At 36.6% G+C, this 16,081-nt stretch overlaps 1 protein-coding gene across 2 annotated transcripts; it reads left to right on the top strand.

The window, feature by feature from the left end:
* The first annotated feature begins 1,632 nt into the window (after positions 1-1,632).
* Positions 1,633-14,439, top strand: dennd3b (DENN/MADD domain containing 3b). Of its 2 annotated transcripts, XM_043260057.1 has the most exons (24): positions 1,633-1,722; positions 2,524-2,641; positions 3,122-3,368; positions 3,656-3,771; positions 4,571-4,689; positions 4,996-5,107; positions 5,256-5,375; positions 5,608-5,826; positions 6,282-6,397; positions 6,782-6,937; positions 7,015-7,111; positions 7,190-7,293; positions 7,396-7,574; positions 7,661-8,185; positions 9,192-9,451; positions 9,529-9,699; positions 10,248-10,377; positions 10,451-10,558; positions 11,601-11,740; positions 12,061-12,227; positions 12,431-12,570; positions 12,733-12,845; positions 13,185-13,322; positions 13,422-14,439. In XM_043260057.1, the coding sequence occupies exons 2-24, from the start codon at positions 2,558-2,560 to the stop codon at positions 13,623-13,625; spliced, it is 3,765 nt and encodes a 1,254-aa protein (XP_043115992.1). In that variant the 5' UTR covers positions 1,633-1,722; positions 2,524-2,557; the 3' UTR covers positions 13,626-14,439. The 2 variants fall into 2 exon arrangements, with proteins under 2 accessions (XP_043115992.1, XP_043115993.1); XM_043260058.1 differs by lacking the exon at positions 2,524-2,641 and having other exon boundaries at positions 1,651-1,722.
* Positions 14,440-16,081: the final 1,642 nt, after the last annotated feature.

Genomic DNA, 16,081 nt, shown 5'->3' with positions numbered 1-16,081 from the left:
GGACTATAATGTGATAAGAGCTTGTTCAAATATTGAGGAGCTAAACCATTCAGGGCTTTAAAAGCGATTAATAAAAACATTTAAAATCTATTTATTTCTTAAGTGAACGTAAACGGTTAAGAAAGAAATAGGATGTGCATCATTACATTGGATCCATGCGTCTTAAAAGTAACCGTGCCTAATTCATTAGACGCTACTAGCTACTTTGTAGATTTACCAATCGATCTGTATTTAATTCATTATGGCAGTAAATTTACCCTTGCCTAGCTCTTCCACTTTCCACAGCTCATCCTCTTCAGTCAAACTAACTCTGGATGTCTTAATGTTGGAGGACGTCCTGCTCCAGCTGTTCTCTTACAGCAGGGAGGATTTCAGAGGCTGGAGCTGCATGAAGAGCATGGATCTCTACAACAGGGACGTGTTGTGGAGAAGTCTAATCTAAAAAAGGAATAGTAATTACTAAAAAATCATTTAAAAATTTGTTTTTAGACAATATAAATCTATTTCAGAACTGTTTTGGTAATGACACCTAAAGCTATCTTAAGATCTATTAAGCTATCAATGAAAAGGAGAAATTTTTTGATAACTAGTTGCAATGGTTCAGCTGTTTATTTTTAAAATGTGAAATTAGTTTTATGCATTTACTCAAAAAGCTTTTATTTGCCTCACTCTAAAATGTCAGTATCTGCGCAGGTGTTTTTTCAGGAGAACAGAAGTAACATTTCCCTACTTATAATTTCCCTTCAATCAAAACTTCTATCATCATATGTGATCTTCAGACCACTCTGGTTCCCTTTCTCTGCCTTAACCACGTTGAATGTTCCCCTTTGGCTAAAATAACGATGAAGACCACATCTCCAAAACCTCTTCTTCTTTTTCTCTCGTCTCACTGCCTTCTTACTCCCTTCATCTATCCTATCAGCACCAGCAGGTGTCTCGTCGAGCTGATGAGGAGGGTTTTCCGCCCGGTGTTGATCGGCACACATATTGCTGGTGTTCGCTCGCACGCTCCAGTTTAAACGCTTTTGTAGTCGTGAAAACAATCCCATGATAACGCAGTTACTCGCTCTGAAAACAGACTACTCCGACACTTAAACCAGCAAAATGAGTTAGTGAGTTCCAAGACTTTAAATACGAGCACGTGACACGTTCTAATCGTGTCGTCCCTTTTGAATAATAACGGTTACATCGAACACGTCGAATAATATACTGTATTATATAATGTTTTACATTGTCGTAGAAATCTTTAGTCAATAAATCAGTAGGCTAAATAAAATAACACTGAGTTGGCATTTTATACACACATCAGTCTTTATTAACTTCAAAATCAACAACTGTTGGTGAATTAACATTTAAAAATGGTCAAGCTAATATAAGATGTGTTTTTGTGTTTATTGAACTTTGCCTGCCGCTGCTTTCCCGCCTGTAATAAACTCGGGACAGCTTTTATAATCAGTCGGAGTCACCTTCATCCCGTCTCATGTCTTCTCAGTTTGTTTAGACACAGCAGTGTCAGCGAAACCTGAGAGCACGTGTCCTGTAAAAACCATGCTTGTCAGTCATGTTAACAGTAGCGCTGTCCATGGAAAACATGTAGTGGCTGTTGACCGTAGAGCGCATGCGCAGATCACTCTGCTCACTGGAGCGCGTGGAAAGTATCCTGTTGTCTCTCCACCTGTCCAGTCCGTAATTTCACTTTCATAATACCGTTGGACGACAAAGGTGCGTGCATTCTTATCGCTTTATGTAGCCTTAACAGTTTTCCAAATATTTATCTTTTCGTAGAGAGCGTCAGCAACTCGTCGATTTAATTAGATTTTTGCAGTTATTCCTATTAGAGCAAATGCTTACATATTACAGTTATCGTGCTTGAATTAGATTTTTTTTTTTTAAATAAATTTAGTCAAAACATAAGCAGTGACTGCTCTGAAGATAAATGCTTATTGTATGTTCCTGCTTACTACAGTAAAATATTACAACTTTATTTATTTATATTCACTTACAGCTCATTTGTTACAGTTTTTTTAACATTTAGTTTGGCTTGCACATAATTATATTTTTACTGTGAGTTGCATGTTTCAGTTGTGGATTGAATGTGTGCTTTCTGATTCAGTTATTAAAATATACAAGCTGTTCAGAAGGGATTTTTTCTTTTTTTGACATTTTACTCTTACAACACACACACATGAGTCAAATTTAACCCTGGAACTTCCCAGAGCAGGATAATGAGATTAGTGACACATCTCTTTTATCTGTGGTTTCCGGGGTGCCTGTACATCTTTTTTTTTATTTTCTTTGTTCCCGCAACCATGCCACTCTATTGCTGTTGAGTTAACCCTGACTTAAGGTGTTAATATAACTTAATATTGCATATGTAAAGTTAATCAAACATAATCAACAATGTGAATCGATGTTTAGTGTTATTTTATTCAGTTTTCGGTTTGCAACTCAGGAACTAGTAATAAGAGATTTCTACATGAATGTGAATATGTGTATTTTCTTCACTAAACTCTCTGTTCACAGATCTTATGAGGAGTGCCGGTCCTGTTGATTCCCAATGGCAGACGGTCTGCCTTCAGGATTACTAGAAGCATGTATCGTTGTTGGTCCTGCATATGATAAACTGAAGGAGCTGTCCCAGGTAGAATTATTTCCTTCTTCTACACTGTTATGAGGGGAAAGGCACCTCCTTAAACAACATTGGATCTCTTTATTTAAAAACATGATGTGCATCAAACATGATGGGACAGGCCCAGAGATATATATTCTGTGATGGAATTCCTGCATATTGTTTTCATTTTCAAGTTAACCTTTAATAATAAAAAAGTAAATAAATTCTAGTTCTCTTTTTTATAGAAAATAATAATTATTATTAATTTTATATATAAATTTTACCATTCATAGAAGTTCATAAGAGCAGTTTGTGAAAGGTGCCAAGGTACATACAATTATTTTATTATTATTATTTTATTTATATTATTTAAAAAAAATGTTAGATTTTTTTTTTTTGCACCTAAAAAGTCGATTTTGTTTTAGAAAAAAAGGCTTAAAATTATATTTACATTCTTATCAGATTAAGTCTCCTGTCACATCAGTGGTCTTTAAAATGCATTGTGTCCAGGTGAATGGATGTCCTCTGCCGGATCCTGAGGTCCTACAGGTCCATGCACCTCCATTTGTGTCTAAAGAGAGTGTCTGTGAACCAGCCAAGACAAGCTCCAGCCAGAGCCAGCAACAGCACTTCTTCATTAAAAAGAAAAACGATAGGTCTGGTATTAAGGCTGGAAACCCCAAAGAAGAAACCACAGAGAATGTTAGCGTTCCCAAAGACCTGGATCTGGTGGCTCTGCCACAGCTCTGCTTTCCAGGTCAAACCAATTTTAATGCAAAAGCTTTTCTTGTTGTCGAATCACGTCAGTGCGTCTGCTGCAACCTTGTTCCATGCAGATCTTCATACATTACACGTTGTAATACTTGAGAAACAGTTTAAAATCTGTGTAGAAAATGGCAAAGGTCAGCTCACAGCAGTATAAAGAGTAAAAAAATTCATAGTCAAAGCAATTCATACTATAAATGTGAAATAGTTCACGGTATCTATAACATTAGTTCAGAATGATTAGATTAGACTAACATTCATTTCTTTCTTTTAAATCAGGTGGACTGCAGATAACTAAGGAGCAAAAGGATGAACAGTTCCACTTCCTAGTCTTTACTGACATGTTTGGAAACCAGTCTCATGGAGTAGTTTTGCAGTACTATAGAGCAATACAGGTCAGATTCTTTTTTTATTACCTAGGCTCTCGTTAAGGTTGTGTATTGACAGATCACCTGTGCTGAATTTTAACCTGCTGCTAAATAACTAACTGGAAAGTTTAATATGTTTTTACATACAATGTGTGTGTGTGTATATATTGTACAACTACCGATAATCAGAAGGGGTGCATGCATTCTTATCTTTATTCCCATTTGCATGGGCACAATATAAAATGCTGAAGAGAAACTAAATTGTTAAGATGTAAGATTATTAATCTGTTCATATACTGCACTACGTTTATCTTGCTGTTATTCCTATATTAATTTTAATGGTTGAATTATTTCAGTTATTGCGCTTGAATTAGCAAATTGCATTCCACAGTGAAATATGCAAATGTTCTTCTATTGAATTTTAGGCAATTGATTCGCAGCTTTTTTCTTACTGTTTTGCATGTTGTGGATTGAATATGCGTTTAAAATAGTAACATTTCAATATGCCTTATTTGGTTATTCAAAGTAAAACATAGCTCATGTTAGGACAATGGACATATTAGGACAAAGTAGGACATCGGACATGCACAAATCATGAATTCCATCACATTATAGAATATAGCTCTGTCAAATCATGTTTTATACATAGGATACACACACACACACACACACATATGAACATAATTTGTTTAAGGATGTATGAATGAATTAATGAAATTGAATTTGTGATTTTGAGTAATTTCCAGACCATATGGTGATGTTCTGGTGATGCAGTTTGATTGAGGCACTGACATATTCAAACGTTTTATTTTAAACACTTGTACAGGAAGGGATGCAGAATGGACATCGGCCCTTGTACAAGTCTCCACAAATTTACATTGCTTATGCAGTATGTGTTATATCAAAACACCCATATTACAGTGCACTCAAGGACTGTCTGTCTAGGTAAGATTCAAGATATTTATTTGTTTATTGAAAAGCAATAAAATATTTGTGAGAACAAGAATTCTTTTATTATGTCTTCATAAAATATTCAGTTTGTCCATCGTATTCTTCTTTACACCCATAACACATTTATTTGCATTAGGTTGAATTAAAGCAGGAAACTGCAAACAAAAGAGCTTATTTTGATATCACTGCAGAGCTGCAGCATTTACGCTTCTCATAGCATTCAACCTACAAGTAATTGTAGGAATGCTCTGAGAATGCTCTTTTCTTCCATTTACTAAATTTTTACTTTCTCATCCACAGCCTCTTAGTTCAGCTCAAAACCTGTCAAATGACTGATATGGAAGAGCAAGTGAGGGAGTTCTCTGTTAAACTGGCTCTAGTCCCAGTTCCTCCTCCTGGTCAGCTGTATGTGGTGGGTTCTTTTAAGCGTCTGAAGTTTTAGCGAAATCTGAGAACTGAAATAAAATTGTAACAAGGTGAAAAAGTCTATGATATGTTATAATGTAATGACAAAATACATAATACATGGGGAAATATATTTACATTATTTTTCATATCAGATGTTTACCTTGCGACCTTTGACGATTGTCCTTCCATCCAGAGAAGATAAAAACCACCCTGTTATCGACCTGGACTTACATCTTCCACTCCTCTGCTTCAAGTCCAGAGAGCTGCTGCAGGTCAAATATAAATGCTGATGACTTAATATGGGCGCAACAAAAATTGAGGGGTTTTCTTTGTTAGCAGTTTGAATGAACACAGGCTTTCTGGAAATCCATACCAGTCAATTTTAGATTATTTTTTTTGAGTTTCATTTTAAATGGATGAACTTTTTGATTTAATAAAAATGTTACTGAAAGTTGGGGTCCACGTGACATTGGGAAAATGTTTTATGTCTCTGTTTCTCTGCAGATCATGGCCAGTATACTCACAGAGCAGCGTATGGTGTTCTTTTCTTCGGACTGGGCCAAACTGACCCTGATTGTAGAGTGTCTCATGCTGTATATCTGGCCTCTGCACTGGCAGCACCCACTGGTGCCTATACTGTCCCAACATATGCTTGACTTTGTTATGGCACCGACTGCCTTCCTCATGGGATGCCACATCAGCCATTATGAGGACGTTGCCAAGGTAAACCCTAATTAATCATCCCTTTGATCTCATTAGGCTGTTGTAGTTCAGGGTTTTTCAAATTGGGGTCCAAAATGGGCTGATAGTGGGACTGGGGAAAATCTGAGTGTACAAAAGGTTTTTAGCGATTTCAGTTGATGAATTTGTTATTATGCATTAAAATGCACCTTAATAGAGAAAAAAAATATGTTTTATTATAAATATTAATTCATAATTATTTATAATATTTTATCATTTCTTTTAGCTTTAGTACAATACCGTTTAATTTGTAAAAATATATTTTTCACACAGTATAATTGTGCATTTATAGATGCTATTATGTTAGTTCCCCTTAAAAACATAATTTTCCCTTGTAATTTTTAATTGTTTTATTGTCCCTAGCTAATTTTAATATGTTGAGAAATAACATTTTCCCTAAATCTTCAGCTTGTCAATTTCTGTGATCTTTTTATCAGTTGACAGATGACCTGATTCTGATCGATATTGACGAGGGAACCGTGTCCTGCTCTGGTTGTCATTATGTTGACGTCCCTGACACCCCACAAGCAGCTGCTCAGCGTTTCAAGTGTCGGTAAGACACATTTAACCATTAATTGCAGTCTTGCTAGCTCTAAGAGTCTTTATTATTATGAGATATTAATAAACTCAGACCCAGCTGATGAAACTCGGGGGCCTGTACCGTGATAATAGTTGAACAAAAACAGGCTTACAGGAATAGTTTTGAGTTATCAAATCCCAATAATTCTATCACACATTTTTCGACTTTGATGATCAGCATCTGAAATTAATTTAAGGGTACAGTAATCATACAAATAATGGTGCAATCTAAACTGAAACTTACCTGCTGAAGCCAGCCAAACCGGCTTTATGGTATATGCCCCAGGCAGAGCCCTTTATTTAATAAACAGCTGTGTATTTGTAAGATTTGTAATTATTTTGCTGGATCTTCATGTAGAAGGAAAGGTCTTCAATTACACTATGACCTGGACTTGGTTCATCAGAAGATGTGTAGCAATCTTAATGAGCTGCGGATGCAGAGAAAACGCTGGCAACACAGGCTCAATTTGAAAATACAAAACATCACCCTGGAGCTCATCGTTAACATGTTTAGGTACGCCTGTGCACAAAACTACAACCGACTTTGTGTCTTCTAAACATGTATCATTAAAATAATGCTTCTTTTTCAAGAGATGTCAGTGATTACCTTAATGACGAACACAGAGTTTTTAACACTGAAGAGTTTCTGAAGACCAGGGAGCCAGGTGACCAGCCATTTTATAAAAAGGTGAATTTATATTTAAAAGTCCGTTCCTCAGCCTTTACAAATAAAACTGTACGACTGATGGCTTTTTATTCATGACAGGTCTTGGAAACACACATTTTCCACTCTTTTTTGAAAGAGCGTTTGAATGGTAAAATAGATACATTTACCCAAATGGAGCTTAGGACTCAGACAGAAGACCAAAAGTAAGTTGTATTGAATGACATATTAATAAAACTGTTTTATGAACTAATACTTTTATTCAGCAGGGATGCATTTTTGTTGTAATAATTTCTAAATTTCTGTAGATTGAGTAGATCGATGGATTGCTCACGTAGACCCACCATAAAGGAAATAGTTTTGCGAAAAGGCTCTTTTGACAGCGGTTTGAGTAAACGTCTGGGCTCAAGTCTTCCTGACCTGGACAACAAGAAACACCTCAGTGTCCTCAAACAGATGTCTCCCACTAAGATCTTTCCTGATAAGCGTAAGATAAGCGCATCGGCACAGCTAAATTCAGATTATCGTTATCATCATTACTAACCATCCTTAAAAAATTCCTTATCCCTTAAGCGATGAATATTCCAGTCAGGCCAGTGAAGATATTCCAGCTTGCAGAATTCCCTTCTCCACTCAGCTATCAAAACATATTCCATTACTTTGGAGATCTTATCCTCCAGCTGAACAAAGCCATATCAGCCACACCACCTCAGGATTCCTCCCTGCTAGCAAGATACTTTTACCTGCGCGGCCTCATCAACATGCTGAGTTCTAAGAGATTGGATGCCCTGATCGACTTCCAGAACCTCTACAAAACAGATATTGAGATTTTTCCCGGAGAGCTGGTGAAGACACTGGTGGACTCTCTGCAGAATGAGGAGAAAGTCCAGGCAGAGAAGAGATCTGAGCTCAGACGGCTCATCTGTCAGGTGAAGAACAATGAAAAGATAGAGCATGAGGAATTGGACGATCACGTGAAGAAGTTTGAGCTTCCCAAGAGCCCCATGCAGCTGGGGGAGTTTGTGAAGTGCACTCAGCAGTCTGCTATTGTGCGGGACATGGCCACTTCACAGAGATTGTTTGAAGCTCTCACTGTCGGTAAGTTTGAGCTGTAGTGTGTCATTGTATAAAACCACGAGTATATTTTGGTACAATATCGGTTGGATTCGCATACACTGCTGTTCAAATGTTGGGGATCAATACGATTTTTATTTAATACGTATTTTATGAAAAATACAAAAAAGGAATTGTCTGAAATGTTATTTTAATATGCTTTAAACAATAATTTATTTCTGGGAGGCAAAGCTGAAATTGTACCATTATTTTTCCAGTCTCAATTTCACATGAGCTTTCAGAAGTCATTCTAATATGCTGATTCATAATTAGTGTTGAAAAAAAGTGGCATTTAATATTTTGGGGGGTTGTGATACTTTTTTTCAGGATTTTTTTGATAAACAAAAAGTTAAAAAGATACATTTTCTGTTACAATATACACTACTATTCAAAAGTTTGATGTCAGTACATTCCTTTTTCTTTTTTTTAAGAAATTTATTTAATTTTATTTAACAAGGATGTCATAAAAGTGATAGTAAAATAAGACATATTGTTTGAAAAGCTTTTATTTGGAATAAATGCTGTTCTTTTTTACTTTGTATTCGTTAAAGAATCAAAGGAAAAATATCACAGGTTTAAACAAATATTAAGAACAGTTTCAACACTTTTTTATCTTTAATTTTGATCAAATAAATAAAGCCTTGATGAGCATAAAAGGCTCCGTTAAAAATGGTAAATAACCCAAACATTTGAACGGCAGTGTATATTGGTCTTTTTAAAAGCTTATATTATTTAAAATTTTTAGCATACCTCAAAAAGAATATAAATTGTCAAATTCTAATAGATTGTTCCTATTATAATTCAATTCTAATATTTAAGAAATATATGATTAATCGACTATATATTATAATTTTGCTTGTAGTATTTTATTTATTAATGTATTTACAAAAAGAATACCATATAAAATAAATATTAATTAGCAATGTGAAAAATAAAATGTTATCGAGATATTATGTCAAATATTTTGTTATAATATGTTTGTTTTGCTCAGGTGGGCAGAAGCATATTCATCCAGAGATGTTCAGACTGTTTTATAACTTCTGGAAACAGGCAGAGGCAGAAGCACAAGACATTGACCTGCCTCCCGAGGTCCTGGAACGATTAGACAACAATGAGTGTGTGTACAAGCTGTCCCGCTCTGTGAAGACCAGTTATGGTGTTGGTAAAATTGCCATGACTCAGAAAAGGCTCTTTCTGCTGACCACAGGCAGATGTGGATACGTTGAGATTGCCAAGTTTAGGGACATTGAGGTTTGTGAGTAACACCTGTAACATTACTTTCAAACTTGGTAACTGTATTAATGAATGATGAATTCCTGTGAACCCAGGAAGTAAAGATCTCCACTGCTTCATTCCCACTTTTGAGGATCCCATCTCTAAAGATCAAGAACAGCCTAAAAAGGGAGATGTTTGAGGCTAATTTAAAATCTGAGTGTGAACTGTGGAACCTGATGGTAAAGGAGATGTGGGCTGGGAGAATGATGGCAGACAACCATAAGGTAAAATTCACCCATACTGTGAAATATCTAAAGCTGGGATCAAAATGAAATATAAAATCAACCATTTTTTACCAGCCTAATAATAGAATAAAATATACCTAACGTTCAAAGGAAGGGATTCTTTTTTCGAAAGAATGTCGACAAAGGGTTTATACAATATGTTTGTTGAAAATACAGGAAAAACGGCAATATGGTCAAAAACGATTGTTTATATTTTAAAAAATGGTGAAATTTTGGCAAAGCTGAATTTTCAGTTTCAGTTACCGACCACGTACTTTTGACTGGTAAGGTAACCAAAGGAATTTGCAGATGTCGAAATACGTTTTCACAATCCCATACATGCTTTGATATGCCCTGCTCGTTCTTTCCCATTTCCTGCCATTAGATAAACACACACTTCACTATGTGCATTGTTCCATGTGTTTTCTTTAGGTTTTCAAGTTTCTGTTTCTTTCTTCGTTTGAGGAGATAACTGCTATTCCTTTTCTAGGTCATTGCACATTAAAAAGTACTTTAGTGTGTGGTCAGCAAACTCTTTTCTTTATCAGGACCCCCAGTACGTGCAGCAGGCACTGACCAATGTCCTGCTTATGGATGCGGTGGTGGCCTGCTTACAGACACCGAAGGCTGTTTGTGCTGCCTCCAAACTGGCCTATCTTGAAAAGCAACGACAACAAGGTGTGTCTCAGTTCCTAACTGTATGATCAAAACAAGACAGTTGCATGAAAGTCCCTTGTCTTCGTTCCCACAGTCCCCGTGATCATCCCCAGACCCACGGCAGAGGCTCTGAAGCACAAGATCAATCCGTCCCAGAACATGATGAACCCTCAGTCCATCGATGTCTTGCTCTACACGCCAGGTCTGCGAGCAGAAGTATTTGGTGAAATAAAATTCTGTCGTTAATTACTCAAACCTCATTCATTTTCTGGATCGGTCCTGTCTAAGAGATTTTGCCAGTTCATCATTATGCACATTATTTTATACTGGAAGTTAAAAGTACTAGACGAAGCTATATACTATTTTGAATTGAGCATACGCAAGTTATCAAAATGCAAGTTTTCCAGTGGCATGCGAATGTGTACAATTCGTGGACTGTTTGTTAAGGCAGTGTCACATTCAATTTGAGTGGTGCGGAATTGTCCAATTAACTGTTGAGCGGGAACAAGGAGAGCAGTGTGGAGATTTGACCTAAATGCTACTCCGCATGCTCCCCGCTTGAAAGCCTTCAGATAACCCATTTTTAAGCCTGGACTTGTAGGATGTAGCTAATTAAATTAATTATATAGTGAAGGAATGCTATAATGCCTGTGTGCTTCAGAATAGCAGAATAGCAATACATTTGTTCATCAGTTTAAAGTGTCTCTATTAGGAGTTGTAAATGGTTCACATGTTGGTTTTGGGAGTCTCCAACAACAGGTTGACAAGCAACGTGAGCAATGCAAGATCAAAAATCACTTTTATATTTTTATAATATGAATTTATTTTTTTTTACCTTATTTGTTCAGTGACTCCCAGACTATTCGTTCAGTGATAAATTTTTCCAAACCCCTCCTGTTTTTGGCGGATTTCATTTAAAGCAGTGTTTGTGAGCTTTTATAACACGCCAAAAGCGACACCTAGTGGTAAAGAATGAATTAGCATGCTAATGTGTCATGATGTCGTCAATATGAGACGTGGACTTCATACACGGTGCGATTTTAGATTTGCAACTTTGATGTTTTCATTCACTTAGAGCTGTGCCACACACTGCACGAAAGGTCATTTTCATAAAATCCATAATAGGGGCACTTTCAATTTTTATTGTTATTATTTTAAAAATCTGATTACTGAAAATCTGATTTTGGAAAACAATAAAACCTAATTGAGAATTTAGATCAATAACTCTCTTTAACTTCCTCCAGGCCAGTTAACTTTCCCAGACAGAGATGTGGATGGAAACCCTAAGCTCTGGTGTGCTCTCAGCTGTGGGAAAGTGGTTGTGTTTGATGCTGTCAGTTGGTCCCTAAAGCAAAACAGCATTCATTTAGCAGAATCTCGGCTGGTAAGGTGCTGCTATTTGATTTGAAGATTATGTTTTTTGTTTTAACGTATTAAAGATGAAAAAAAGGCACTGATATTAGCAAATCTGGTATTTTCTGTGTTTAGTGACACTGCAGTGGGTGAGAATGAGTTTTTTGGGGCTCATTTTTTTGTTGTTGCCACAGTAAATTTTGTATGATGTTGTGGATTGGAACACTGCTGCAGCTTTGTCTTCCGGTGTCTCTTACTTCTGGCTGTAGTTTTTGGATCTGTGGAGGAGTGAAAATTAAAGTCTAATTCTCAAAACAGATTTAACACAGCAGTCTTTTTTTTTGTGCCCAGAACTGCATGATGGGACTGGATCAGGAGCAGGTGTGGATTGGTTCTCAGGACTCCGTCATTTACATAATCAACACTCGCAGCATGCTGTGCCATAAACAGCTGACTGAACACCGTGGAGAGGTCACAGGCTTTGCCCTGGAGAGACTGAACCCTGACAACAAATCAGGGTGAGTACTGGGTAGTAACATAATAATATTTTTTTTGTTTTTATAGATAGATCAAAAATAAAGATAAATATTATTTACTCCAATAATACAATTAACAGTGTCACCAGCAGGTGGCGGCATTGCTTGTGAAATGTTCTGTATATTTGGCAGCTGGGGTTGAGAATATAGTTCACAGGAAATGTCATTTTGATGTGTTCTCCAAGCCAAGCACAGGTGTATTCCTGTAGTGCAGATGGCACTGTGATCGTTTGGGATGTCCCTTCTCTGAAGGTCAAGAGGCAGTTTAATCTGTCCTGCGACAGACTGCGGTCCATTCAGGTTTACGGTGATGCCTTGTGGTGTGGTGAGTTTGTCATCAGCCTGGTAAAACTGTCCAAAACTGTTGTATAGAGTTTTTACAATCAGTAATACAATCAATCAATAAACTTGTTAAATGATTAATGAGATGAATCTGAATATATACAATATTTAATTTAAATTTAGCATGTGTTTGTTGTTTGTGAAGGGGCTAGGGATTGTGTCATGAAGCTGAGTCCCAGTGGAGCTCTGCTTTATAAGATTTCCCTCCCAGGTGATGTGAAAACCACATTCTTCAGCAGGGTCACACTGTTTATTGAGGTTTGTACTTAACCAAATATGACCCCTAAATATGACCCCCCGTCCTAAAATACATATAAATACATATACACTGTATAAACGGGTCTTTATACATAAATGCAAAAGGCATGTTTAAAGTTATAAATCTTTACTTTATAATTCTACTAAATGAGCATTTGTGATGCGTTGAAGCTTAATGCTGCTTTAGTGTGTAGTTTTTCCTTGCTGTTTGTACAAACACGTTTGACACCCAGACAGTCAGAGAGGTCAGCCATGCCACTAAATGGTGTGAATTGCATAAAATTATAACGTGCTCAGATACAATCAAGGATTTCAGGCTCTTGTTATGCGATTTTATAGAAAAGCCAGATCTGGACAAGTTTCACAGACTCAGCAGAGCTTTGTGTATGGGACTCCAGTGACCCCCTCAAACCACCTAAATGGGTCACACTCCCCAACTGCAGCGGGGTCACCTGTATGATCAGAGTGAAAGATCAGGTAAGATGGGACCTTTACATGGAATTTCCAGTCATACCACATATATATATATATACACACATACACACAAGACATGGTCTCCTCTTTCTCTTTCTTTAGGTCTGGATTGGTTGTAGTGGTGGGTCAGGCCTCAGTAAGGTTGTGGGAAAGATCTTTGTGTTAGACTCTGAGAGCCTGATGGTCGAGAAGGAGCTTGAGGCCCATGAAGACACTGTTCAAACTCTCTTCTCAGTAGAAGACAGATACATACTAAGCGGCTCTGCAAACCGTGATGGCAAAATTGCCATCTGGAGAGTAGATTAAACAAGCTGACTCGATTATTGTTTTATTAACTACATAAAGGTTTTATTAACCACATAAACTGGTGAATCAGGATATGTGACATGCAAGTTGTTGCTTGGCTGTTTCAACTTAGGGGAGGAAATGTACGTGTAGTTGACTTTAAAAGGTGTCATGTAATCCAATTAGGTTTTGGTGAGAAGAGATGTTTATACTGGTTTTGAATGGAGCCAATGATGGTACTAAATCCTGAAGATTGAAAAAAATTATCATAAGAGAGTGAAACAACGACTACAAGGCTTTTTTTCTACAAATAGTGAGAAAGCTAGGTTGTCAACGGTCTCTGTGGAAATATATTTTTGTATTGCCTGAGTATAAGCAAAGCTTGCAGCTGTAAAATGTACGTTTTTCTTTATCTTTCGGAATTAATTTGAACGCTTTGAGTCCTTTGAAAGCTGTTCTTATTCCAAGAAAGCTTAATATAGATTCGGGTGAAGTTTGTGGAGCTGCCATGTACACAATTTCCTGAAAAGCCCTGGATCAAAGGGAGTTGAGGTCCAAACACCAGCGCCGCCTGAGGATGGACTGTAGCCATAATGAGTAGATTGTGTAACAGTGTGCCAGTCCTTGCGGTGTCTCTGGAGTGGCCTGGAAGATTGTATGAAACCTTGTTTGATAGACACTACTGTCTCTGTTTTTGTTATTGTTGATCTGTATTTATTTTTTCTCTGAAATGTTTTGGGGGAATCTCACACAATTTTTTTTTTCACTTCTTCTTTTTATACATGAATTGAACTAAAGCATTTAACTAATAAAATCAAGTAAAGACCAAGTAAAATTGAGGGGTTTTTTTAGATACGTTATATGCTTGTCTTAATTTGTGCTTGCATTATAACAATAAGGACCACAAAACCTTTTGAAGTCGCACAATATTTGTAGCAATAACCAACAATACATTATATTTAAAAAATTTTTGCCAAAAGAAATTAGGATGTTAAGTAAAGATGAATTAAAATTGTTCATGGAGATATTTTGGAAATTTCTTACTGTAAATATATCAAAACTTAATTTATTTTCTAAATATTTAGATTCCAGATTTTAAAATAGCCAAATATTGTCCTGTGCTAACAAACCATACATCAATGAAAAGCTTATTTTTTAATAATATTTATTTATTCTTTCATATGATGTTTAAATCTTCATTTAAATTGGAGATTTATACTGTTTTTGTGCTAAATTAAGAATAAATTCAGTACAACATCAGTAACGATGTACTTAATTTTATTGTATTTTTTACAATTTCTTTTACAATAATGAGAATAAAGGGTGGTGCATTTGTATTTATTTATAATTAAAAAAATGTTTATAATTTATTGTGAAAAACATTTATTTTCTTCTAACCGGAATCTCCTCTCATACCAGCCCCTTTTTTCCCCTTGAAAACACAGATTTAATATGATGTCCTAAAATAGCAGTGCTGATGTGCAGTCTGTGTTTGCTTTTAATATTCAAATAAATATGACTTAATAAACATGGAGCTGTTTTGCATCAGGCCCTCTCATGGAGGTGTTTGCAGAAGAGGCCCTTGGCTGGATTTCTCTCGCCCCTGCAGAGGACAGTGATTGGCTCATGTGTAACTTTCTGACCCTGGGGTCAGCCATCTAACTGTCAGACGTCATTGGAAGGAATTTTAGGGATGTGTCTAGAAGACAAAGCCAGCACACATCCATCCTGTCCCGAAGTCCCTGGAGTGTGTGTGTGTAGGCGTGCAGCATATATCAGTGCTTTCAGAGCTGCTGTGCGTGGCATAAGAATGAATTTGTATAATTGAGAAGCAAAATAACAGACCAGTGATTCATGGAACTTATTAATTTTGATGTCAAAGAAACATTTTGTGAACACATTCTTGGATAAAGCTGACAAGTACACTGTGGTGTCATAATTATGTAGTCAAGTGTGGGTGTGATGTAATAAGGTATTTTTCTTCCCTGTTTCCAAATGAATCACAGTCAACACCACATTCAGTCACTTGTACCGGCTGATATGTCTACCGTATTTTTTCCACCGAAATTAAATTATCATCACTGAATGCTGGGCAGCCTGATGTCGAGACAGCCATGTTGGAGCGAGCAGTTCAGATTTGCAGCAGCAAGCGTTGGAAAGTACGATTCATTCAGCAAATCGGTTCGCTTGTCCCGTCGCTTCAATGAATCGATTCACTGATTCTTTTGAATCATCATTCCAAAAGATTGCCAGAAGTCCATGGTCGTTTTTTTAAGTAACACATACTTAGATTCTCTTATATCGTTATCTTTCATCAATTTAAATGTGTTTGATGCTTCGTTGGAGTCAGTTCCAATATTTTTTTTGTTCACAGATAAAAGTTCCTATTTGTCACATACGTGCCGTTGTTTCGTAGTTATCATGCCTTTCACATACGCTTTGAGAATCGGTTCTGCAAAATGATTCAAAAGAATCGG

Source organism: Puntigrus tetrazona, chromosome 16 (genome assembly GCF_018831695.1).
Source record: "Puntigrus tetrazona isolate hp1 chromosome 16, ASM1883169v1, whole genome shotgun sequence".
NCBI classification, from domain to species: Eukaryota; Metazoa; Chordata; class Actinopteri; order Cypriniformes; family Cyprinidae; genus Puntigrus; species Puntigrus tetrazona.
This window is presented reverse-complemented; position numbering and strand designations above follow the sequence as displayed.